The sequence below is a fragment of the Paroedura picta genome, chromosome 6, assembly GCF_049243985.1.
Source record: "Paroedura picta isolate Pp20150507F chromosome 6, Ppicta_v3.0, whole genome shotgun sequence".
Lineage (NCBI taxonomy): Eukaryota > Metazoa > Chordata > Lepidosauria > Squamata > Gekkonidae > Paroedura > Paroedura picta.
In genome coordinates this window covers 50,048,536-50,075,748 of record NC_135374.1, presented here as the reverse complement: position 1 = coordinate 50,075,748, position 27,213 = coordinate 50,048,536, and the positions used below count along the sequence as shown (strand labels likewise).

Below are 27,213 nucleotides of genomic sequence, written 5' to 3'. Positions count from 1 at the left end.
CTAGAATCTGGGAGATCTTGGTTCAAACTCTGCCATGAATGCTCACTGGGCGAATCACTCAGCCTAGCTTACCTCACAGGGTTGTTGTTTTGGGGATAAGATGGAGGAAAGCAGAACAGTGCTGTAAATAAGCAGATGAAAAGTTGGCTAAATGAACTTTTAGTGTTAGCAAACTTCAGAGACAGCTTGTCCGAAAGATTTATTTGGCAATAAGTGGCAGGCAGGATCTTTTTGTGATTTGCTTTTACTGTAATTATTTTTGCCTTTATAAAAACATGAGGGCAAGTAATGAAAGTGCATCATACAAACAGCAATCTTAGGAGTCATGTGGGTTCCACAGAGCAAATAATATTTTATTCCTGTGTGAGTATGCATGCATATGTTGTGTGTGTAGTGTATTCTTTACTTTTTAAAGAATCCAGAAGCTCGCACTACTCCCTTCTCATAAATATTTCAAATAAATCTATGAATAATTAGTGTTACAAAGATTAAATCTTCTTCTCAAGGCACACAGTGCATGAGGTAAAGCATTGCTAACAGGCAGTTAAGTCTTGAGCATTCATACAGTCTGAAGCAGGGAATTTCCTGCACACAATAGAGATTAAACACACTGTGTACATACAGTATTCTGTGCAGCCCTCAGCATTCTGAACTGGGACTGTGGCAGTTGTTATCTTGAACAGGTTTTTTTTGTTTTTTTTGGCTTGGTGCTTTTCAAGCCCTGTGTTACCTACCCAAGTGGCAGTGACACTAGCTTTCACCAGAGCCTTATTACTCTTAAAAGAGCAATTTGGTTGGTTGCACGGCTATTAGGATCAGACAGTCAGGCTTAAAGCTGTCAGTACAACTGCTTCTCATCGCTTCTCTTTTTTCCCCCCATCCCTCCACAATCCTGACATCTTTCCTCTTTTCTGCTGGACACAGGCATTACTGTTTTTATCATTTTCAATCATACGGTGAAAGCTGAGGAATATATTCCCACTGAAGCCAAAGTGAGAAGCAAGGAATTCTTTTCTAGCTCCTGTAGTAGCAGCGGTGCTGGCTGCATGTTGTGTGTGGGAGAAGCTGGCTCAGTGAGAAATGTGGCGTTCCTCAGGGCTACATCATTGAGATATTACTTCAGAATGGCAAAGCTGCTCCTTGGGCTGATTTTTCAGTGATTAATTACTCCTTCCTGAGCAAACAGAGAGGGGGTGAACGTGAGGGAGACGATGTAAGAAAAATTTATGGAAAATAACTTGTGGAAATGGTATCGTCAGTGTGTCGGAGGGAAATTACTATGCTTGAACTTCTTTTTATTTTGACGTTGCTGTTATCTGGACCAACTCTCAGCAAGCTAAGTAGGACCAAAGGCAAACACTGGAAGGGGGGTAAGTGATAAAAGTTTTATACGGAATGTCTGTTGGAAAATTCAGAAAGCAAGCAGGATTCATATTTGACCTCTGGGTAATAAATCTAGTTGTTTTAAATGTTTTGAGGTTTTAATTGCTCTTTGAATTTAAAAGAATTTCTGCATGGAAGGCAGAATATAAAATATGTTGTGTCTCCAGTACATTTTCACCTGTGTAGTTTTGAATATGGTGCTATTGATTTAAATAGTAGGAAACATATGTGAGAGTCTTTGTGGAATATATAGCGAATGTTTCCATATATATTTATAACAGGTGATTTAGAAATTAGTGTGCTTGAAATGGTAAGAACATTGATTGACAATTTCAGAATGAGGAAGGGGATGAGGAGGAGATTTGTGAGACTGACCTATTTTGCAAGAAAACAAAAACCTCAAATGACTCAACTGGTTCTAAATGCAGCATTTAGTATATTTTAAGAAAGTATTGGACAGACATTATTGAGAACATAATGATTACAGAAATACAGTACCGGCACTCCTAATGGGATAGCTGATTCTATCAATGTTGATGTGTTAATAAAGATAAATCACATTAACTTTATTGGATTTTTTTTTGCTGTGGTAAGAAAAAACACTTATGGCTTTTAAAGGGTGCAGTCTATTTATTTGCATGCCATAAACCAAGGATGAGATTTATGGGACCTATGCTTTTCATTAAATATTCCTTTTATTAAAGTTCACTTTGTTTTACTTCTTGAAGTTGGTCTATTATATTAAAATGGAAAAAAATGATGATCACGTAGCCTAATGAGTGTTAAACGTTCGAGTATAAATAACACGAACAATGTGGCTGCAGTGATGCTGGAGAGCACTGGTCCCCAGTCGTTTCTTAATATTGTTGATGAGATGCACCCCAGGACGCGTGTTCTTCTCAAGTTGATCTCAGCTTTAATAGCACTTTTCGTTTTCCTCCGCTGTCAGTGTTGTGATCTGAGGTTAAAGAGTAACATCAACATTAAGAAGAAGTTTTAATAATTCATCATAGCATGTCAGCAGGAGTCTGATTCTACTCCTTTCTCTCTCCTGTACATTGTTGGAAGACTTTACAAACCATCTACATACTGTACCTTCAAGGAAATTTGCCTGAGACATGTAGAGCAAAAGGTAGCAAACAGATCACAGGTATTTACTTTTTCCAGGTTTTATTTCATAGAAAGTTATGGCATGTGTACATGTCTGCCTTGGTTTTGACAGATGTTTACCCACTCTTTTATGCTTTGTTAAGCCCCATGTGGGAATCTTTGCTGAACTTCCTGCCTTCCACTGTCAAGCAGCAAGGAAGGGGAATGTGGTTTTGTACATTATGGGTTATGTAGTGCTGAACTGGGCACAGGCTTCTAGCGATTATGAAAGGAAGAGATTTCACTCATCTTATTGCTGAACAGATGGACTTCCTACCTATACAGCTAACCTACATTATCAAAATGGTCTCAGTCCACTATCAAAATGGAAGTGTGAATCTGCTATCAAATATGGAAGTTTATGAAAATGTGCAAAATTGCTTGAGGGAACAACTTGGGAAGGCTGCTTCCAATAAGCAGGCACAACTGCCATGGGCCTAGAGAAAACCAAGTCTGTTGTACTTCACTGGTGACGCGTACCTCAAGTGTAGGAACAAAATGTCTTTTTTCACCATTACACTGTTGTATTTGGCAGGGGGGGAAATGTGCTTTGGTGCACTGTAAATGTTTTAAATGTTGTGTATCCCTGTTCAGAGTGCTTACTACTGACCTCACACACATACAAGTGGATGAATGAGCACTGTGCACTCAAGAAACACATTCAGCAATTTGCAGTTCCACTAGTGAGAAGACAACCTTTCATGCAGCCTTAATTAGTTGTGGATCACATCATATATAAACACAGGATTTCCTGGCTGTGTAGAACTCAAGAAGTTATTGAGTCATCCAACAATGTTGTGGTCAGGTTATTCATTGCTGACCAGCTGTGCGCGCGTGTGTGTGTGTTTTAATGCTTGCCCCTTTCTTATGTTTAGAATCAAATAAATCAAGTAGACATCTTAAATGGCAATTCTTTGGAATGCTCAAAAACTTGGTAAAACAATTATGATTACTATTGTTAAAAAAAAGTTACAGCCTCTGCCTCCGAAGGGATATTAAAAGAGCTACACAACAGTGCACAATACTGACTTTGTTCTATAGTCATATCACCACTGACAATTTGGGGTCTAATGGTTCTTGAACAGCTTGGGGGATGCTGTAGTATGAATGTGAGAGGCACAGCACAGGCAATGTTAGATGCTTCAGTATGTGCAGGAGAACCCCACAAAACAGTTCCATGTCAGCATTGTTCATTTCCAGGAAAAGTAATATTGATATGGGTACAGAGGTTCAAAGGTGGATCTTCCCAGATGATCAGGAGTCTTCTGATGCTACAGAAATAGTAAGATAAGGAACTGTTGTGGCCCTCATCAGTCAGAATGGGCCCTTTCATATACGATGTATCAGTCTTTTCTCAATAATAATAATACTAGTGTTCCTGCTGACCTGAACAGCTCTAGCCATGGCTGTGCCAGGCCTTGGCAGGGCTGCCTAGGAACAGGATCCCTACCAGTGCTCATCTCCCTGAAAAGGCTCACTGAGTCCTGCAAAATCCTTCGTGGTCCTTTTGGGGGGCCTCGACTGGCCTGCGCAAGTTGTATTCCTGGATGCAATGGGTTTTGCCCCTAATGGAAATAATAAAATAAATACCAGGTCTAATATTGATATTATTTCAGACTTGATTTTGAGACAAGTAGGTTTATTGTCCTTGGGGGTGCAATAATCATTAAGGATTCTGAAACTCCTGTGAATTTGATCGCCTGGTAATCACCATGTGCAAATATGTCACTAACTTATTGATTGGCTAGTGGCTGAAGAATAGGACTTTTGTACACCCACTTTACAGGCATGCATGTTGTATCTTACATCTCAGTATCACTACTGCACAGACACAAGTATTTGCTCTACAGTCAAGTTTTAATCTGTCTTCCAAAATGAATTAATTTTAAAGTAGACTCTCTGGGGTGAGGGGTGAGATGAGTTTGTTTGTTTTCATTAATTAATTCTGAGGATAATTGGCTAGCATAGTTTTATTACTTATGATTTAGGTGTTTTGCAAAAGAGCTCACCACAGTGGTGACTGTTATACTTACAAGGGAATGGGTTTAATATGGTCTCTGCAAGTAAAATGAATGAACTAGAAAGCCAAAACATCCCTGGAAAAGATCCTCCCCTGCCAGAATCCCATTGTCCTTTATTGGAAGGTGATACTTCCATCTTACCACCCAGACAATTGTGTACTTTTCTTTTCTACACATAACACAATTTTTGCTAATAAAAACTACACACTGCAAATCTGCACATGCTTACTTGCAAATAGTTTTCAAAAAATGAGTGGAAATGAATGCAGTATGGTCTCTGTAAGGAGAATAAGATGATTTCCTTCTTCTTGGGAATAATCTCATTGAATAAATATGGACTGGCAAATGAATATGCCCTTCTTAGGAAAGATCTGGAAAAGCACTGATTCCATCCCTTCAGAATATCATTCTAGTCTGATGGCTGCCATTCTAGAACTTTGGGGAGCTTTGGGGAGGCAATTTAGTTGTTCTTCAACAGCAAGTCTATAAGGAGCTAGGGCAGTTTGCTGAACTAACCAACAACTCATCAGATTTCCAGTGTTATAGTAAGTTCATTTGGTGACCTTATTCATGGCAAAGTTCACAGCATCCCTAGGCCTATGTGATGGTGGTGACTGTGGCAAAGCATTTGCTGAATCATGCCCAGTACATTTCAACATTGACATAGTTGTCTCAGTCCCTTAAGGAGGATAAGTATGTGTCAAATTGCCAGATTCTTTGTGGATCAAATGGCCTTGAATCAAATCTATGAGATGCACTATAGACCTGAACGACCAGAAATAATGTGTGAATGAGTCGTACAACATTTGGTTCTCTAAACTGTACTGTTTAATATAACACATAGTTTTGGGGTGAGATTGTTATCAGTATGCTGATGACACCCAGCTGCCTATCACCTGACACTAATTCTGTATTGAGTCAGTGGCTAAAAGTGGTGGTCAAGTGGCTGAGGGAGAATAACCTGAATCGAGATAATACAGAGTTGTTGCTTTTTGAGAAGATGTCTACATTGGATGTGGTAGTTCTTTGCACTGTTGACAGTTTCATTTAATGACTTGGTTACTTTTAGGTAAAAAGACTCTTGTTTCAAGAACAGGAGGTAAATGTAGTTGCAGAAGTGCTTTTCCCTAGATCAACTTAGTTCAGAAATTGTCTCCACTAATATACTATTTGAAGTTATTAGGTGGATGTAAAACTATGGCTCCAATGTGAAGGTGTTGAGATTTTAATGGAGAAATCTTGAAAGACACTGTAGAAGAGTAGACAACCAATAGTAATTAGTCCTTGAGAGCCAGCTTGGGGTAGTGATTAAGAGTGGTGGTTTCTAATTTGGAGAACCAAGTTTGATTCACTGCTCCTCCACATGCAGCCAGCTAGGAGACCTTGGGCTAGGCACAGTTGTCTTAGAGCTCTCTCTGCCTCACCTACCTCACAAGGTATCTTTTGTGGGGAGAAGAAGGGTAGGTGATTGCAAACTGCTTTGAGACTTCTTTGCGTAGTAAAAAGTGGGATACAAAAAAAAAACCCAGATCATATTTTTATCAGACATATCTGAAAAAGTTCAGTGCCCTTTCACAGGTAGTACTGAGAAGAGTCCTTTTACTATTGCAGTCTAGTTTTTAAGGTTGAGATTTTTTAACTATAATTAAAAATCATTTTTTTCTACTTTGGGTTTATTTTTAGGATATTGTACATTCTAAATAAATGACATGCTGTCCATAGTTGTATGAGTGTATCTTAATGATATATAGGTGCTTTTTCCAACATCATAGCTAGGTTTTAGGTTTACTATCAAGGTATGTTGTTGGGAATCTCTGTTCTTCCCCATCTACCCTTTATACACATATAAAACAAAAACACAGTTTCTAAATGTATAAATGCATCCAACTACTTCTACATTACAGTTCTACAAAATTAAACAATGGATCAGGAGTCAGATGTTTCTCTTCTGCTATTTGTTACCTGGAGATCTCCAGCCACCACCTGAAGGTTAGCAGCCCTATTTGGAGGATGTACTGTTTAGCAATATAACATATTGAGGTTGTTCCCTTCTTCAACTCATCTTTTGCAGGCTCTGCTTTCAAATTTCCATGAATTTCCCAACTGAGAATGAACAACCCTATCCCTTATTTATTTGTTTGTCTGCTTATTTATTAAATCTATAGTCACCTTCCTCCTTGGTGGATCTCAAGGTGGATTTCATAAAATCCACAATCCTTATAACCATAAACTTCCACCTCTTCCACAACCATCCACAAAGGGTTCAATTGATAATATAGTGAAGCCGGGGGGGGGCAATATCCTTAAAGAACCCAGCTTCAACCAAAGACCTGGTTGAAGAGCTCCGTTTTACAGGCCCTGTGGAATTCCGATAGCTCTGTCAGGGCCCTCATTTCTCCTGGAAACTCAATCTAGGCTGGAAATCTGGTCAAGGCCAGGCACACCTCTTTGGGGCCAGGGATCACTAACAGATTAGTACCCATAGAGCGAAGAGCCCTGTGGGGGGGCATAAGTAGTCCCTCAGATAGGCAGGGCCCAAGCTGCATATAGCCGTAAAGGTCAGAACCAAAATTTTGAACTTGATCTGAGCCATAACTGGTAACCAGTGCACCTGCCTCAGCACAGACTGAATATGGATCCTCCAAGATGTACCAGTGAGGATCTTAGCTGCTGCATTCTGTACCAGCTGGAGTTTCTGAGTCAAGGACAAGAGTACGCCAGCATAGAGCAAATTACAGAAGTCCAATCTTGGGGTGACCATTGCATGGATCACTGTGGCCAAACAGTCCGAGGACAAGTAGGGGACTAGTAGCCACAACTGGTGAAGGTCCTAGAGAGTGCATAAATATGTTAAATAATGTAGGGGAGAGTACTATGCCTTGTGGGATCCCACAAGGAAGCCTATACAGGTGCAACAGAGTTTCCCCCACTGCCACCCTCTGTGCCTGGTTTGGGAAAAAGGAGCACAGCCGCTGAAGTGGCACATTTGTTCCCCAAATCCCAGCTCTGATGAGGCTGTGTGACAGCAACTCATAGATGACCACATCAAACGTGGCTGACAGATTGAGCAATACGAGTATGGCTAATCTGCCTCAATCCAGCTGGTGCCAGAGATCATCCATCAAGGTGACTAGCACCATCTCCACCCCAGGCTAGGACAGAAACCTGACTGGTACGAATCAAGCACCGAGATTTCCTCCAAGTATGTCAGGAGTGAAGAGTGGACAGGAGGCTAATATTTAGCGCTATATACCATTCAGCTGGCAAAATGCTATTTTTAGCAATGTGTGAAAAAGGCAGATCAAAGGTTGATTTTGATTCTAGATAGAACTGGAGAAATGGCTATGCGTTTGTGAAGTGCCTCTGAAGTGTTCAGTGTGTGGATATGGTTTACCTATTATCCGTTTCCTTTATTTGGTTTCATCTACACATTGCAAGGCCATCGTGTTTGTTGGGAAAAACACAAGGACTTTGTATCACATGTGCAACAGAAGGTTTGTGCCTTTGATACAAACTAGCTCTTTTCTGTCAGTGACCATGGCCTTCAGGGAGATATGGAATTTTTGTACTATCCCCATGAGGACTTTGTAATATGTAGATGGAGGCTTAAAAGGAGATGAGATGATGTAGTAGGACAAAAATGGAAGACAGCAAACTAACCCTAGGCATTTGGATCTATGTAATTCTACCCATCCAGTTGCTCATGTTTTTCTGTTCCACAGAACAACTTTCAGTTGACTGTTGAAAGTACCTGGTAGTATTTAACTTTGATGCCGAGAGATTTAGAATCTAGGAGATAAAATGGTACCTGAAAGTAAAACCTGAAATTACAGTCAGCTGGATTTTCTTTTCCCTTTGAGACAAAATAACACACTATGATAAAGTTTTTAAGAAGGATTTATAACAGAAAACAAAGAACTAGAAAAAAATAAGATTAAAACTTCATATTCGGTTTAGTTTAACCTAGAAAGCAGGCTTCAGGCTTTCCTAATACCACTGCTTGTGATTTCTTTATATTTAAATAGTATTTTGGGCACCTGGCATAATTTTTTCTTTTATTGCCACCCAGTCACAGTTGATTTATGGTGACCCCACAGGGTTTTCAAGACAAGAGACATTCAAAGGTGGTTTGCCAAAGCCTGGCTTCAGGGCTGCTGACATTGGGAGTGGGGGGCAAAATTTGGGATGTCCAAAGCAGCTGGGGGCTCCTGAAGCCTGCATCATGCTGCATTAATTAAATGCATTAATTACACAGGGGTGCCAAACAAAGACCAGGGGCTGAAACCAGTCCATCCAGGGCTCTTACCTTGCTCACAAACAATTGCTGCAAGTGAGAAATAAAGAGCCTGTTTGGGGAAGGCTTCAGCACAGCAGAACAGCCTTATCTGCAGGACTCAAGCACATCCTCTTCACTTAAGTGGCAACCTCACTGGTAAATTGGGAGCCACAACAGTGGCATACATGCCAGCTCACGGTTCCAAGGTGAGACCACTTGCCTCTCTGCTTACCCTGCAACTGCTGTCACAGATGGCCACAAGGATTGGCATTTGCATGTGGGTATTGCAGATGATCTTCTGCTGCAGCCTTCTTGCGGCCAGTGCCAGCAGCATATTCACTCCCCTCCATGTGGTGGCTGTGCTTTGGCCCATGGGGGTGATGGATTTCTTCAGCTATTTCTTCCACATGACTGGGCAGCTAGGCCTTAGGAAGTTGCTGCCTCATGGGGAGCATTGCCAGTGATCTCCAGTTATACTGTTCACTGGGTGGTCAGGGTCCTCTACCACACACATATGGCCTTGTGTGCATGATGCCCTCTCTTTCATTAGATGATCTGGTAGCCTTTGGTTTGGGGCAGCTGCAGCCACATGGGGTGGAATGGTTTGCGAATGATATCTGGGTTGCCCCATCAGGGATCCCCTGGCAGCATTGGTCAGAGACAGCTGCTGTTCCATGGCTATCTCTGACTTCCTGAGCTTTACTTGTCTTGGGTCCTGCTATACCTGTGGCCTGGTACTTGGGCCCCTGCCCCATGCTTCTGCAGGTGAGAGGCTTAGTTTTATTTATTTGATTTTTATCCCACCTTCTAAGTGAACTGGCTCAAGGCACTGTACAATTTTGTACCTAAAATATAATAGTTAAAATATAAATTATAATTAAATTTAATTTAAAATGATTAATACAAGCCAGTTAGAAGATCTAAGAACAGTTTCCAATTCCAAAGTTCAGGCTATGGTCTGGGGCTTCTTGCATAGATAATAAGTAGATTGATAGGTGGGGCCTGGTAGATGTTAACTTTGGCCCCAACCAAAAGCCTAGTGGAAGAGCTCCATTTTACAGGCCCTGTGGAATTGTGACAGCTCTGGCAGAACATGGATGTGCACCAGGAGCTCATTCCACCAGGTGGGGGCCAGGATGGAGAATGTCCTGGCCCTGGTTCCTCTTTGGGGTTAGGAACCAGAGGTACCTCTTTGGGGCCAGGGAACACACACTAATTGAAGTGAAGCACTCTGAGGAATATAGATAGAGAGGCAGTCTCTCAGGGACTGGTTGAGGCCAAATGAAACCAGCAACATCTACTGGGGCCCCAGAAGTCCTCTTCCCAAACAGATATGCTTATTAAATACAACAAGGGGTAATCCTGCATTGACCAATCTATGGTTACAGTTACAGTTGATATGTTAATATTCAATCATTACTGCTGTTATTGTTACTATTGGTTGTTACTGTTAGTACTGTTACTGCTCTTGTCACTGCTACTACTACTGTATTATACAATTTATACTGTACCTGTTCATGTTTTCTGTAAACCCTACTGCCCTTCAAAAGTGTTAGGAACAAATCAGAACTTGGTCAGCTGTTGAGCATTAATGTGGGTTTTTTTATCTATTCCTTGGACAACAGTTATCAGTAAGGAATACAATCCTTGAAAAGTCTTCTGCGCTGAACCATTTTCCCCTTTAAAAATGTTTTCTCCCTTCTCCCTGCATCCCCAATATCTTGTCTTGATCATTTCAAACAAAACACTATTTAAAATATTGATTTAGTTGATTTTTATACCACCCTCCCAGCAAGCAGGCTCAGGGTGGTGTACAACATTATAGCTAACATATATAATGTATTAAAACAGCAATTAAGAATTAAAATTTTAAAATTCAGTTAAAACTGGTTAAATGGCAGACCAGACCACAGTGGCAATCCTGAAACAGACTCCCCATGTAGTTTTTGTATGTATTTTATTTTATTACATTTATATTATATACCACCCTCCTTTGCGGCTCAGGACAGTTATATACCAAGGCATCTTATTTACATACGTACCATGCTCCAGTACCAAGAAGTCTTGTCTCACATCCTACTCCCTTAGCCTTAGGTGGAGCTGACACCAACATCTGTGATGGTACAAAAACTGGGTATGATGACAGGTACTAGTGAAGGAGAAGCAGAGTACTATCTCCAGAGCTGTGACCCGCATGTGTGTTCATACTCTCTGCTTGATCCTTTTATTGGTCTATTTTCAAAGCTATAATTTTGTTCACATAAGGATACTTGCCATCTTGTTTTCTGAGTGAAAGCCTACAGTTGACTTTGAATAATCTGTTAGTAGGTTATGTTGGAATTAGTAATGGTAGTTGTGCATTTAGTGACAGAGATTCTTATTGTGCAATCAGTTGTTCTATAGTGTATCGGAAATGTGCCATGGAAAGAGTGAAAAATATTATTGCCAGAGGATTTGTTTCTGCAAATATGCCAATATTGCTCATAACTAGATTTGTGTTTAGTCAGCACCCTATTTTTCACATACTTTCTTAGTTGGAAGCAGCACTGTTCATTATCAGAAGGCACTATACATACTACTATTTTACTAGGATGAGCCAAAAGTTCAGTAATGTCAAGGTCCCAAACCTGGGTCCCTCTGTGTCACTACATCTTGGGCATGTGAGCAGCGCTCAGACCTGTGGGCTCACAAGAAATAAGACTTTGGTAAAATATGTTAAGGTTTCTTAAATAATTTAAGAAATAAGATATTTATTTCTTTATATTTTGACTTATATACCACCGTTCTCAAAGACTTGCAGCGGTTTACAATAAAATAATAAGACTACCCAACCCACAAATCCCTAGTACATTAAAAGATGGTTGTTCTATGAAGCTAACTCCCCATCTCTCCTCCCCTGCGCAGCAGCAGTCAGAGCTCTATCCTAAGGAGCTATGGTCTTGCTCTTGCTAGTTCTAATTCTAGTTCTCGCCGATCCACTGATGGTAACTTCAGGGCCTCAGCCCATCCTCAACCATATGCCTGGCGGAAGAGCTCCATCTTGTAGCCCCTGTGGAAAGCTGATAACTCTGGCAGGGCCTTTAGCTCTTCCAGAAGCTCATTCCACCAGGCTGGGGCCTCCCATGCCTGGATGGGAACAATTCTGCAGCAAGATAATCAGAAAAGCTAACTCTGATACTTCAATACCTGTAGTAGATGGCATAAATTTTAGAATATCAGTCTAAGCTGCAGCGTTTTCTATGTAGCAGTCCACCGTGATTGGGCTTGGCAAAGTCAAAGCGACAGCCCTGTTGAATCTTGTAGCATTGTTTTCCTCTTGTCTGTGACTTAAGTGTGAACAGTGAGTTAGCAAAAAGGACTCTTACTGCTTTCAATAAGAGAAAATGTATGGCACATGAACATTTCAGGGTTTTAATTGGTAAAGGGGACATTATTATTTTTGTATATGTGGCACTTCTCACCTATGTAAAATATTGTCTTCCAGTAAAATATTTAAAGTCATGTATAATCAAACTTGCCAGTGTACTGTTTGAATTGTGTGGTAAAAACTTGTGTCTGATAGGAATCACCAGTTATTCACTGAACTCAGTGTGAAAAGTATTTATAGCCAATATCACTTGGGAATTATTTAGGTCTGAATAGCTGAGACAGAACTCCTGCCAACTGTATTGACTTTAGGAGGAGATTAATTTTTTCAGCATCTCTCAAAATAATATTCCACTAATTGACTATTTCAAAGTATCTTAGTTTATTATTAGTTTCGTGTTTGAAGATGCAGCCTTTTCTGATTACCTGATTAGATTTTGAATCCTCCTGCATGCAGACCTGGGGAAGATGTGACCAAGAGGCTAATTCTTGCAGCTTACTGGAAATTAGCTTTTGCTCTATCAGCTTTGGATTTAAAATTTATAATTTGGTAAGGTGCTTTGGTTTTGTTTGCAGAAATATCAGTATATATGCTGTGTGTAAGATTTTGCATCCAATTAAGATATGGGACATTTATGACTTAATGTGTATTTAATTCTATTTAGAATTAGATATGTTCAAGCAACAGCTGGTTTGGCTCACATCCTGCTTGCCAATCATGTGTAGGGAGTCTGTTGTACTGGGTTGTTCCCAATCAGCTCAAAGCTTTTCCCAGGTTGCTTTCTGTGCATACAGTCCTATACAGTTCCTATGAATCTTCACCCCATCTTATTGTCACCATTTTGCTGTGCTCTACTACCCATTGTTTCAATGAACAAAAATATTCATGTAGAAATACAGTAAATTAATTAATTAAATGTTCTCATTGTTGTTGTTCTATGTTTATCTTATCTATGTCTATGGTTTCTTCCACAGAATCATGTTTGTGCACAGTTCCATGTGAAAGTCAGGGTTCACCACTACTCCAGCATCATTTTAAGTATCTGATCCCTGTGGTTTAAGATTCTGGTTTACGTGATGAGGTGAAGTTATTTTGTTTTGGGTGTGTTTCATGCTTTTCATGCTTAGTAGAGACAGCTTCCAATCTTCATTTCACGAAGTCTGTGATTATAGCCAGCTGCCAACACTGAGTCTCTGAAGCTATAAATGAAGTGCAACATCTTTTGTCTGCATTTTAGCACATTGTCCTGGAGTGCTCATGTGGACTTATCCACTTATGTGGTTTATTGTTCTTAAGGAACGCTATTAATTATGAAGCCTGTATGCGGACAGGGTCTGTGACTGGCCCCAGTTCCAGTGAATGAAAAATTGTCTAGCAAATGCTGGAACAAAATAAGAGTCAGGAATTACAAGCATCTTTGTCGTAAAACTAAATGGAGAGACTGTTCTATTTGGTCTCATCCTGTGAGATGGATCGTACTTGAAAAGTTCACAACAAACAATTTAATAAAACAGTATTTTCACCTATAAATACAAAGAGTGAATAAGCTGAAACAAGAATAAACCCCAAATATTCTATGAATTTGTAAACTGAAACCTGGGACTTCTCATTCATTTCTCCAAGCAGGATATAATTTAAGTTTTATCATGATCACAGAGCTCTGTGATAACCAGATGCTTAAGAACAAACTCTAAACCAAGTAAGGTATCAAAGATAAGGTCTAAGCCACCAAAAATATTTCCAGTGACCTTATTATTCAGAATATATGATTGTCATGAAATGCATAATTTGAGAGACAGAAGAAACCTCCTGTATTTAATCTGAAGCATGTATTGATTTGCAGGAGGGCATTATATGCTGGAATAAGACGCAACACCAATGTTGGGATAAACAAGGCCACAGCTTTATTATCTCCCCATGGGAGGGTTGACATAGCATGGGAGAGGGAGCCTGAACTAGCAGTCAGCAGACTGCACCAACAACCCACAGAGTCCAGAGGCGCCCTGGGGACCCGCACCATTCCCAGCCGGGAGAGCAGATCCCCTTGCCTACTGAAGACCGCCGCTAAGTCCGCTCCACCTATGCGGGGGAGCCACCAGGTGTCAACCTGCTTTGACTGCCCCCAGGCCACCTGGCAAACGAGCCCCTGGCCTCCCAGCTGGGTAAGCCACGCTCGTATATGCGCCACCTTAAGAGAGGCCCCAAACCCCAGGGAGTCCGATCGCACACCGGACTCCCTGCCAACAGGCTCCATCCCATGCAAACCCGCAGCTGTGACAATTATTGGAAAACAAAACCAAAAGCATCCACCTCAAAACCCTGAACAATCTGTATAAAACATAGGGAGGGTGGCAGGGGAGCAGCTCCCGCAGCGTTCCAGGCGAAGAGGGAGACCCATGCACATGGTGACTTAAATAGTCACCAGGGCCCTACCCTGCCCCTGACGCTGTGTGTGCTGCCTTCCAGCAGCACACACACTGGAGGGCCTCTGGGTGATCGCCTCTCTCTCCCAGCAAGCCCTCCGCTGCGTCAACATTCGGCCGAGGTAAGTCTCGGCCAGTTTTTTCTTGTAGTGTGCAAGAGGACCCTTTTGCCAATGTATAGGCATAGGTTTTGGAGACAGTGGGTTTAAACTATGTAGAGAATGGCATTGGCCTGATATCAGGAGAACATTTTTCAGTTCAGCAGTGGAATCGACTGCCTAAGGAGGTGGTGAGATCCGATTCACTGACTGTCTTCTATCAGTGGCTGGACAGATATCCTGAATACTTTAGGCCAGTGATTCTCAACCTTCCTAATGCCGCAACCCTTTAATACAGTTCCTCATGTTGGAGTGACCCCCAACCATAAAATTATGCAAGTATTCCTTCACAGAAATTAAACCAAAGCTGACCAATGGTGTGAAGATCCATCGTTCAGTATTGTATACTAGCAAGAAAGCCCATTGCAAGCAGAAATGCAATGGTGCTAGGACCCAAATATATAGAGGAACCATGGATAAGGATTTGCTCCCCCCCCCCCGGGTTTTCTCAGTTCAGTTCTGCCTCTTGTTCCGCTGAGCTGTGCCACCACCTGGAGTGCCTGGTGGGAGACTATGCTGTGCTGGAGGCACTGCTGGAGTGGCTGGCAGCTAAGCACGGGCACCTACAGGAAGACCAGCACTAGTGGCAGTGCTCCCAGGTTGAGAACCACTGCTTTAGGTTGATTCTGCATTGAGCAGAGGATTGGACTAGATGGCCTGTATGACCTCTTCCAACACTATGATTCTAGAAACAGTGCCTTAGTCTGACCCTTCTTCTCTAGCCTTAGGAATTACATTTGACATGATCCCAAGATCTCCTCAAACTTTAAACATATTGCTCAGTTCTTTTCCCGAAAGTATCATGATTGGTCCTGGTTGACAAAAGAGATGCTACTGGATCCTACTCTAATTTTGGAACTGAGTTATCCTCCAGCTGCTGCCTTCTCTCCCCCCACCCCACGGGAAATGTAATATCTCAAGATTCATGGAATGAGTTCTGCTTTTTCAGTGTTCAGCAGGTATGCTTAGTTCACAACAGCTGTAGGCTGCAGCCCCTTAATTTATGCTGCTTTGCTAGTTTTGTCATTAATGCCCCATATGGAGTAACATGCATTCAGCATAAACAATTTTGAAATGTTAGTTTAAGCATGGTAGAGGATTAACATCATACTCTAAAGGTGGTAACTCTATTGATTTATGCAACGCTGTTTGAACAGAGTCTTTCCTTTGCAGATTAATTTTCTCCATGTGTACAAGAGTGAATATTATAAATTATCGCAGATAAACCAGTCATTAAAAAATTCTTAATCTTTCATGACCAGGAAGTTTGAATCTGCTCATGGGAAAATATTTTGGGTCCTTCCTGTATTTTGAGACGTAAGTTACAGTAGAAAGAAAGAATGCCATTTTCAGTCAATTTATATAGAACCTGTCCTAAACTCAATTGAGTGGGTCATGTAATCCATGCTGCCATAATCTCTTGGTTAGAGTACTGTAACACACTTTATGTTGTGACTAGAGGCAAAGCCTGTTGCATCCAGGAATGCAACGGGCATTGGGCCGATGCAGAGTGCAGCCTGCTCTATCCACCCGGTGCTGGAAAAGAGCTGTGTTCCTGGCTGGCATGGCTGTGCTACCCTTCAAGCTATGGCGAGGCTAGCGGGTGATGAGATTCCTGCCTGCTGCCTGCCTGCCTACCTCCCTGTGTGCTGAGGGCCAGCATGGCCATGCCAGCTAGGAATGCAGCCCTTTCCCAGCCCTATGTAGATACAGCAGGTTACCACCGCCTTTCAGCCCATGGGGAGGTGGCCAGACAAGCAGCAGGGAAGGGTTTGATGGCCTCGGCACCGCAGTGGAGTGGGGAGCCTGGCTCAGGAGTTGCTTCAAGCTTGTGGCTTGGAGGTACGTTTGGACCATGTGGAGGCAGACCGCAAGGCAGGGGGGGACGCTTCAGGGTGCACTATTGGCAGGGCCTTACCCCCACACAGGTGGCAGTGAGGCTTTGGCCAACCCTTGTTCCCGGCCCTCTGGCTGGCTTACCTCATAGAGGCAGGCCACTAGAGCCAGCCGGTGCTTCTTCCTCGTGGAAGAAGTTGGATAAAGAGGTAGCCTAATAAATATAATAAATATAATGATGATGATGATGATAATAATAATAATAACCAGGTGTGGGCCAGCCTACCTGATTGGCCATTCATTGGACAGACAGCCAATCAGGAAGGCATTGAGTCAGCATCAGAACTTCTCCCACAACCTCTATCACATTTTATTATTTTATGATGATGATGACGACACCTTTACAGGAAAGGAAACTACTGCAGCATATTGACTTTCAGGTACTCGGTAGTATGAGAACATTATGTTTCACAAATATATAGAGGAACTATGGATAAGGATTTGGTATAAATTTCCTTACTCTTTCTTCCATTATTATAGCAAAGGTTTTGTAATTTAATTTCAACGGAGAAATAGGTTTGCATGATTATGTTAATGGTGCATTGTTGCCTTCTTTATATATGTCCCTTGCCATGTTGTTCTTTGCCTTGAAACTGCCAGGGGCTGGATAAGAGAGCCCAAGCTGAGCCAGCAGAGAAACTTCTCTCCAGGGGCTAAGCTGTATTGGGCTCCCTTGTGCAGCCCCTTTAGATCATGTGCAATGGTTACTTCTTAGAGTTATGATGCAGTAGAAGTATAAGAAAGGTAAAGACCTATTCTACATGGCAGCAACTGCACTAAGCTGCTTCTGAGAGTTTGCAACAGGGACATCTGCCTTGCTGCTTCTTGTGTCCCCATGAGGAACTGTTTTTGGTGGTGGACCCATATGCCCCAGATTTCTACCTCCATATGAGGCAGCTGTTGCAGAAATGTTCTGACAGAAAAAATACCCGAGGTGAAAACAAACAGTGTGGTGGTTGGTGTCTGCTACCGACCGCCTGACCAACGAGAGGATGTGGATGCTGCACTTTGTGAGAAGCTTAAGAAAATATCCAAGCGGCAGGACCTTGTCATCATGGGGGACTTCAATTTCCCAGATGTGTGCTGGGAAACAAACTCTGCGAAGTGTCGTCAGTCATGCAACTTTCTGACCTGTCTGGCTGACAATTTCATTTATCAAATGGTAGATGAACCCACAAGAGGTTCAGCCATACTGGACTTAATACTGACCAACATGCAAGAGTTGGTGGATGAGGTGAAGGAGGTGGGGACCCGAGGGGGAAGTGACCATGTCCTCATAGAATTCCTTTTGAGATGGGGGGGGGGGAGGAAGCTTGTAGCCAGACACGGATGTTGGATTTTCATAGGACAACTCAGAGACATGATGAGTGTCATACCATGGACAAGAATGCTGAAAGGGAAGGAAGCATGTGAAGGGTGGGTGCTACTCAAACAAGAGCTATAGCATGCTCAATCCATGACTATCCCAGAAAGACAAAAACACTGCAGGAGCTCTAAGAAGCCTATTTGGATAAACAAAGAACTTCAAGAGAAACTAAGAAAGAAAAGGGAAATATTCAGGAAATCGAGGGAAGGACAGAGCTCTAAAGAAGAGTACCTACAGGTTACTAGGCACTGTAGATCAATCACCAGAAAGGCCAAAGCTGAGAGTGAGCTAAGATTGGCCAGGGAAGCCCACTGTAACAAGAAAAGATTTTTCAGTTATGTGAGGAGCAAAGGTAAAGTAAAGGAGGCAATAGGCCCACTGTTGGGTGCAGATGGACAAACTCTAACAGAGGATGCAGAGAAAGCAGAAAGGCTCAGTGCCTATTTTACATCTGTTTTTCCCCACAGGTCAAATGGTTTAGGCACATTGAGAGATGGCAGTAGCCAAGAGATATTGTCTGGCATTTAGCTGCACTGGATGAGTTCAAATCCCCTGGGCCGGATGAAATACACACGAGAGTGCTCAAAGAACTTTCTGGAAAACTTGCAGAACCCTTATCCATCATCTTTAGGACCTCTTTAAGGACTGGAGAGGTCCCGGAGGACTGGAAGAGAGCAAACGTTATTCTGATCTTCAAAAAAGGGAAGGAGGATGACCCAGGAAAATACAGACCAGTGAGTCTGACCTCTGTTGTGGGGAAGATAATGGAGCAGATATTAAAGAGAGCGATCTGCAAACATCTGGAGGACAATTTGGTGATCCAAGGAAGTCAGCATGGATTTGTCTCCCACAGGTCCTGTCAGACCAACCTAGTTTCCTTTTTTGACCAAGTGGCAGGTTTGCTGGATCGTGGAAATTCGATTGATGTCGTTTACTTGGATTTTAGTAAAGCTTTTGATAAGGTTCCCCATGATGTTCTGATGGATGAATTGAAGGACTGCAATCTGGATTTTCAAATAGTTAGGTGGATAGGGAGAGAACCGCATTCAAAGAGTTGTTGTCAATAGTGCGAATAGCGGGGTACCTCAGGGCTCGGTGCTCGGTCTGGTACTTTTTAACATATTTATTAATGATCTAGATGAGGGGGTGGAAGGACTACTCATCAAGTTTGCAGATGACACCAAATTGGGAGGACTGGCAAATACTCCGGAAGATAGAGACAGAGTTCAACGAGATCTGAACACAATGGAAAAATGGGCAAATGAGAACAAGATGCAATTTAATAAAGATAAATGTAAAGTTCTGCACCTGGGTCAGAAAAATGAAAAGCATACCTACTGGATGGGGCATACGCTTCTAGGTAACACAGTGTGTGAATGAGACCTTGGGGTGCTTGTGGACTGTAAGCTAAACATGAGCAGGCAATGTGATGCAGCGGTAAAAAAGGCAAATGCCAGTTTGGGCTGTATCAACAGGGGCATCACATCAAAATCACAAGATGTCATAGTCCCATTGTATACTGGTTAGACCACACCTGGAGTGCAGTTCTGGAGGCCTCACTTCAAGAAGGACGTAGATAAAATTGAAAGGGTACAGAGGAGAGTGATGAAGATGATCCGGGGCCAAGGGACCAAGCCCTATGAAGATAGGTTGAGGGACTTGGGAATGTTCAGCCTGGAGAAAAGGAGGGGGGACATGATAGCCCTCTTTAAGTATCTGAAAGGTTGTCACTTGGAGGAGGGCAGGATGCTGTTTCCATTGTCTGCAGAGGAAAGGACGCACAGTAATGGGTTTAAACTACAAGTACAACGATATAGGATAGATATAAGGAAAAAATTCACAGTCAGAGTAGTTCAGCAGTGGAATAGGCTGCCTAAGGAGGTGGTGAGCTCCCCCTCACTGGCAGTCTTCAAGCAAAGGTTGGATACACACTTTTTTTGTATGCTTTAGGATGCTTTGGGCTGATCCTGTGTTGAGCAGGGGATTGGACTAGATGGCCTATATGGGCCCTTCCGACTCTATGATTCTATGATTCATTTTTTTAAAGTTACAGGTGCTGGTACCATTATTTGGTGCTTTTTAAACCTAGGGGTTTTTTTAGATGTCACAGTTTTCTATAAACCTTACTTTTTTTTGTATGTTTGCTTGTTTGTGTGTATAAGATTTTCGCACAAATCTGGCATGTTTTTCTCCTTCTGTAGAAAGATGTCTTGTCTGTTCAATGGAACAGTTACTAGCTTTAAGTATTCTCAGATTTGAAAAGCATTCTCAGGTTGAGAATTAAAGACGTCCCACAAGAAACTTGCGGGAGCAGCCATTCAATCCCCCCCCATGGTTTTTGTACTCTTCCCCCCCTCTCTCTGTCTCTTTCTCATTTTCTCTTTCCCCCACCCTATTACTGTTTTTTCTGATTCTCTCTTCCCACAATACCTCCTGTCACTTTCCCTTTCTCTCTTTCTCCCCAACACCTGTCAGTCTTACTCTCATTCTTCTTCTTCCCAGAATCACTGTCACTGATTCTCTTTAGCTCTGTCTTTCTTCTTCTTTAGCACCTACTTTTACGTTCTGTTGCACACATACACTTGCCTAGTTCTTTCTTTGTGCTCCTTCCTGTGATTCTTTTACCTTCTTTTCCTTTCTGTCTTTCACTTTCCTGGATCCTGCTGCCTGCAGTAATTCCCCTACCCCTATGGAACACCTCCACTGGAAAGGTGGCAAATGCAGGCAGGGCTGCCAGCAACAACTTTCTGCTAATCAGTACCTCTGGCTGGCCATTGAGCAGCTTTACTGCCCCCCCTCCCATTGTGTGCAGTACTTGGCTGCCTTGACCCTATCAACAACATTGTGCTTAGCTGACTCTCCCTCTGCCCATCATAGGTGATGAGCCATCACAATAGGTGTGGTTCTCAGCCACCTTTTTGGTATGGTGCTCGCTTTCATGGTCAGCATGGTCTCCACATGCAATGATGGTATAGTACCACATGCTAACATGTTGTTTGAAACATGCTAATGTTTTGTGTGAAAAACGAGCATCATCAGTACCGTCACAAAAGAAAAGTCATTGCAAAGCTATTTTTAAATACTACACTGAAAAAACACAGTCGACAGTATGAAGAGGGGGCACCGTGCATAATCAGAAATATGATGCTGGGTTTCACAGAGCAAAAATGTTGCCATGTGCAGAAATAAAAACATGTTTGGGGGCAGATCATGCGTAATACACCTATGTTTAGATCGCTGTCTGTTGACATGATTAACTCTTCTCCTGAAGGCTGATAACTAAAATAGTGCTGTATCTGAAATCCATATCCAAAATGGACACAGAAATATTTAAAGTTTGTAAGGAAAATTTTGAATTTTTGCGCAAAGAACTTTGTGGATAGAACCAAATGCACTATTAGATTCCAGATTTGCATCAGACTCAATCTAGGTCAGAAGTACCACTTAGCTTAATTTCAACATGCTTTTAGATGGTAGTATAAAGTTGTAGAAAATTGTAAGTAACCTGCTCTGGTTATTAAAATATATGCTTTGGGACTTATAGTCAATTTTTTCTTCGAAGTAGGAAATATGCCATCTTCAGTTATGGAGGCAGTCATTAGGAAACCCTCACTGGACTCAGATCAGGGAATTACCAGCCAATTTGAAATGTTCCAGTCATGCAGCATAGTTGAATGTGTGGCCCTATCTCAGTTTCAGGCATTCCTGCATGAGCTGTATTTTTCTTGATCCTTTCTTGTTAATTTTCTATTTTGAGCCCTTCTTTGATAGTCTTGGTGAATTAGTTCAGATGATACTAAATGGTTTATGGGATTAATGAGGATTTGCAGTACAGGACAGTGTGCTGATTCTGTTCTAGTCCTTTCCATCTTGGGTATGAGAGGAGGTGGGCTATCATGCTTTATATTTTTAGCTATTTAGAATAATATATCTAAGAGGGAGATGATTATAAACCCACTATCTAAAATTAACATTTTATAAAACCTTCCTTTAAATTACCAAATAATGTGATATGTTTCCTTTATGTAAAAAATTTGGTGTTTACATCCAGTTTATAAATTTGCTTTTACAGCCAAGTCTAAATTGTCTCAATTGGAAATGCTTATCTGAGCTGTAAAAATTAAGCCTCTTGCAGAATAAGCTAGACATACTGCACATATGGGTTAATATCATCATGTATAATCCATGTAGCTTTACTGGATATGTATTGCTGTTTTCCATCCCTTTCCTCAAACATAAGCACACTACTGGGACTTGGCATATATGATAATATAAATCATATAGTCTGTTTATCAGTCAGATTTTTCTTCCATGTACTAAAGGCCTGTATTAGTTTTTAACAGAGTTGGGTGTATCTGCAAACTTTATTCATGGATTTACAATATTCATGCAAATTTACAATGTTAATGCCCAAGTTCAAGTCTCATATTAAATATAGTAATTGAGGTAACTTCTGAAAATAGCATAAATGACTTGTTAACTATAATTGCCAGTTGCAGAACTGGCATATATATTTCCTGAAACACTATACGGGTTTCTCCCACACCTTTTTAGGCAACTGCTATATCCTCCATCAACTTGCAGCAAGTGCCATAGTTTTGTAGCATGCTACCTGTGTAGGGAGCCTCTTGTGGCACAGAGTGGTAAGGCAGCCGTCTGACAGCTTTGCCCATGAGGCTGGGAGTTTGATCTCAGCAGCCGGCTCAAGGTTGACTCAGCCTTCCATCCTTCCGAGGTCGGTAAAATGAGTACCCAGCTTGCTGGGGGGGGGGGTAAACGGTAATGACTGGGGAAGGCACTGGCAAACCACCCCGTATTGAGTCTGCCAAGAAAACGCTAGAGGGCGTCACCCCAAGGGTCAGACATGACTCGGTGCTTGCACAGGGGATACCTTTACCTTTACCTTACCTGTGTAGGATTGCCAACCCCAGCTGGAGCCTGTAGACACCCCAGAATTACAACTATTCTCCACACTACACTTTGAAGGTCCAGCTCCAGGTAAGTGTTCAGTGGACTTCTCATTGTAGTGCCTGAATACTGCATATTTACAGCATGATAATGCAGGAGCCTAAAATCAGAAATAATGTTTTCCTAGAACTGAGTATATCTAATCATGGCTGTCTTTCTGTCAAGACGATGTAGCTAAAATGGCCTTAAAACAACATCCCCTCATTTTGCATTAAAATATTGAGTCCAGCACTCAGCACTGTGCATTTTGAAATCTGTGCAATAAAAGTTTTAAGAGATAAGAAGCTTTTTCTATTTCAGGGTTGCCATTAGTCTGAATAATGCATAAACAAGGGGAAAGGTTTGAAGTACTACTGAGGATCACAGTATAGCTTCAATTAAATTATACATCATTATTGCAGCTGCCAAGAGTGATGTGGGATTTTAGCCCCATATCTTTACTAAATGTTCTATGTAACTGTCTTGTCTAATTTTTTTATTTCAAAGCAACCAATAACTCTTTTAGCTAAAGCAAAAAAAAAAAAAAAACAATCATCGTGAAAAAACTTGTTTCAGAAATGTGTAGGACAGAGTACGGTTTATCACAAAGGCAGTTGATTTGTCAACAGTCAAGAATTAAGGGGTGAATTCAGCGTTCTGCTAAAAAAATACAGTGCAAGAGAGAAATCCAACATGACTAAGTCATGACATGCCGTGTTGTTAATGAACTGGAGCAATGCATTCTATCTTAGTGAAGCAATGGACTTACCAAGCAAGCAACTTCCTTGCTAAACCAAACTTATTTTTCCCTGTGTATTTTCCCCCAAAATTGTTTTTATCCAGGATGACCCCAGAGTGCTTATTCAACTGTTTTTGATTAGTTACCTAAAATTAAGAAAAATGTGAACATTCACATAACTATTGTATTTGTGATTACCTGTGTTTGTAATGGACCTGGCCATATAAATCATTTACTGTGAGTAGTCAGCCAACTTTCTCAGTTCCACAAACCACCAGATCTAGTTATATAAATTAAACAAAACTTATAGCCTGGCATATTATATTATTCATACATTTTTAATGAATGTTATTTATAACTCTGGACTGTATCATGTTTAGTTGTTTCATTTTGTATTACATTCAGAATAGTGTTGATGAAAGTTTTAAAATATTTGTTGTATTTTAGAGCAAGAAGTCTCTGTGCACTCACCAAACCTCCACATATATATCTATACTGAAATACATTAACGTGTTTGCTTACTTAACTCAGACCATAGAGATCATGAAAATATGGCTGCTGGTGGAATATTTCATTGAAAGAGGTTATTCTTTGAGCCGTCCCAAGGGCCAGAGCTGCAGGAGGCCCATTGCTAATAATCAGAATGAAATGACATCATGTGGCTGCTCCCATTTCAATCTAGGGCTTCCTGCATTCCATGTGAAGAATGCTAGAGTAATACACCAGAATTGTTGATTCATAGGCCCATTCCGCACAAGGATCAATGTTGCCAATTGGTTCCTGAAAGCGGAAACACTTTTTTTAATAGTGCAATCTCGGGGTTCGCATACCTGCCTTTGTAGTGGAATCCAGTAGCGTTTCAATCGTTTCCCACAGGTTTCCGGTCTCGCAAAAATCGCTATCCAGGAAGCGATTTTTTCTGTGCTTTGTCCCGCCCCTGGCCGTCAATTAGCCGGAGAAGCCTTGCTGGGTGAATAAAGGCTCGCCGGTTCGTTGCTTTCTGCTCACTCCAAAAAAAAAAAAAAAATGGCGATCGCTTTGCCGGAAGTTCGGAGGAGAGAGCCAGAGGGAGGGACTTTCCTGGAACCGCAACAATGGGAATGCACAGTTCTTTTTCGCTACTGTTGCAGATTGTTTACAAGAGTGTAGCGCTTTTTGGAGGGTGAATCCACTTTTCTGGATTTCCCTTTAAGCGCTACAACAAATCGCTTTTTGCGGGACTGTTTCAGGAGTGTGGCAGATTGTGTGCGACGTCATGCGTAACTGCAAATTAGTAGCGTTTACAATTTGCAAGTCTTTTGCAACATTGAAGTCATGCAGAATGGACGATACTTTCAGTGGGCGTGATGGTTTTGAGTTAAATATCCAGTTAAAAGGGTTTTCTATTTGTGAGCACTGTTCAGTTGTCACTGGTTGTTAGACTAAATAATCAAACTGGGTTGTGAGAATATACCAAACTAAAAACATAAGGAGTACTTTGAAATTGGTTTACAGATTGAATAAATGAAGGATTGGCATTACAGTCCTTGGTTTGAGATGGCACTAGGCAATTTTGTGGCTTCTACCTGGGGATTCCTATACTTTGTCTACATAAAACATGTTTTCTATGCTGGCAACAACCATGACTTGAAAGACAAAATATTGTTTTCATTAAAGCATGCTATAAAGTATTGCTGAATTTTAAGTATCTGACCTATCTCTGTGTCCCAGCACAATCCTATAAAGAGTTGTACTGGTCTCAGTCCATTTAAGTTAATGCGTGTAGAAGGTAGTAACTCTGTTTATGTAATACCACAGAATTTGCCTTAATTGTCATCCAACATTGTTGTCTCTCTGAGGTCAAGGCTGGTTTATCCATGTAGCACATGCCACAGGCCCTACACTTCCAGGGCCTCCATACAATGCTTTCCCCCATAGATCAGGGCTGTAGCTCCTCTCCTCCCCCTTTTCCCTCTTTAAAGACAGTTGGAGTGACACCTCTTTGCACTAGGAGGCCCCTCCGCTCCAGTGTGGCTTTTCCTGCCAAAATTATACTTTATGAGGGCCCCATGAATTCTTAAATTGGCTTTGGTGCTACATGCTACTCAAATCCTTAAACCACTTTTGTCTGAGGGGCTAATTAAGTTGATTAATGGACTGTATGTAGCTGTCACTATATATCAGTCAGTTCTCTTCCTGATTTCTTTTTAATTGTTATTTTTTTCCTTTGTGTTTTCTATTTCTTCTCCCATTGATGCTCCCCTTCACTTCATAAATAAACAAGAGTAGTGAAAGGCTTAGCTATATATTACAAAGTAATCCGGTCCACCATGAGCACTGTCAATCAGACATGAGTTGCAAGAGTCTCAGGGCATCTCTGCACCCTTAGTGTAACGCTTACCTTAAGTAGTTGTTATATATATCTACACATGACGTTGCCAACATCCAGCATCTGGGAAGCATCTGTCCTGTTACTTCCTCCATTTTAAAGCGCTAGTTGGTGAATCCCAAAAAGTGGATTCACCAACATTTGTAGCACTACCTAATTGTGAGCAGTCAGCTGGAAATACCTGCTGATTCTTCCTCAAAAATTTTTGTTCATCCATGTGCCTACCAATTCTGTCTTGAATAATGGATTCTACCAAGTTACCCGGAACTGATGTTAGAAATGACCAGTCTGTAAATTCCTGGATCTCCTCTGGAAATGTTTGGGAAAGATGGGGGCATATTTTAGTGATGGATGGGATATTTTTGTCAGGAGATCCACAGCTTCATATTTGTATGCTTTCAGAACTCTTGGATGTATGCCACTTGGGTCTGGTCATTTGTCAGTTTTTAATTTGTCCATCAATCATAAGACCTCTTCTCTTGTCACCTCAATCTCACTCAGATCTTTCAACACCTCTCCTGAAATTAGGAGTTTTGGAGTGTTTAGCACCTTCCATCTTACACAGTATAGAGGGGCAAAAAAAAAATGCTTTCAGCTTCTCTGCCATTTCCCTGTCAGCCTTTTAGCGATCTTTTTACCCCTCGGTGTCATCCAACGGCCCCACTGCATCCCTGGCTGGTTTTTTGTTTCTAATGTATTTGAAGACATTTTTATTGTTGGTCTTTATTTTATTGTTGGTTTTTTTATTTGTCCTTGTGCCAGCACACATGATTTTCTAATGTTTAGTTAGGCACACTACTACGAGTGAGTCAGCACACTACTTGAAACAGCAGGATAGAAAGTTGGGTCACAAGAAGATTACTGGTGGGCAGGTGATCCAATTTGTCCTCTTTAGTACCAACTGAAAGAAATGCACATTTTTCTGATATGAAACCTAGACAAAGATGCCTAATCAGAACTTTAGTGACCTGCTATTCCTTGTACATCTAGGAAAAACAAATACTAAAGAAACATTTCCTGATACTTTTTTTTATTATAAATTTTTCCTAGAAATGTTACTATGTCAAAAGAAAAATCACACAGTGCTAAAGAAATATTGTTAATTTTGTTAGAAATGTAT

At 41.4% G+C, this 27,213-nt stretch overlaps 1 protein-coding gene across 16 annotated transcripts in view; it reads left to right on the top strand.

Moving 5' to 3' along the window:
* Nucleotides 1–655: 655 nt before the first annotated feature.
* The window catches only part of ROBO2 (roundabout guidance receptor 2), a 1,095,356-nt gene continuing 1,068,798 nt past the window's right edge, over nucleotides 656–27,213 (top strand). For 7 of the 16 annotated variants that reach the window (XM_077342391.1, XM_077342385.1, XM_077342390.1 and 4 more), the window contains exon 1: nucleotides 662–1,370. In XM_077342391.1, coding sequence (XP_077198506.1) covers nucleotides 1,247–1,370 — 124 coding nt within the window. In that variant the 5' untranslated portion in view covers nucleotides 662–1,246. Of the gene's footprint in view, nucleotides 1,371–27,213 lie in introns of all 16 variants that reach the window. The other 9 variants (XM_077342374.1, XM_077342384.1, XM_077342373.1 and 6 more) reach the window with 5 other exon arrangements.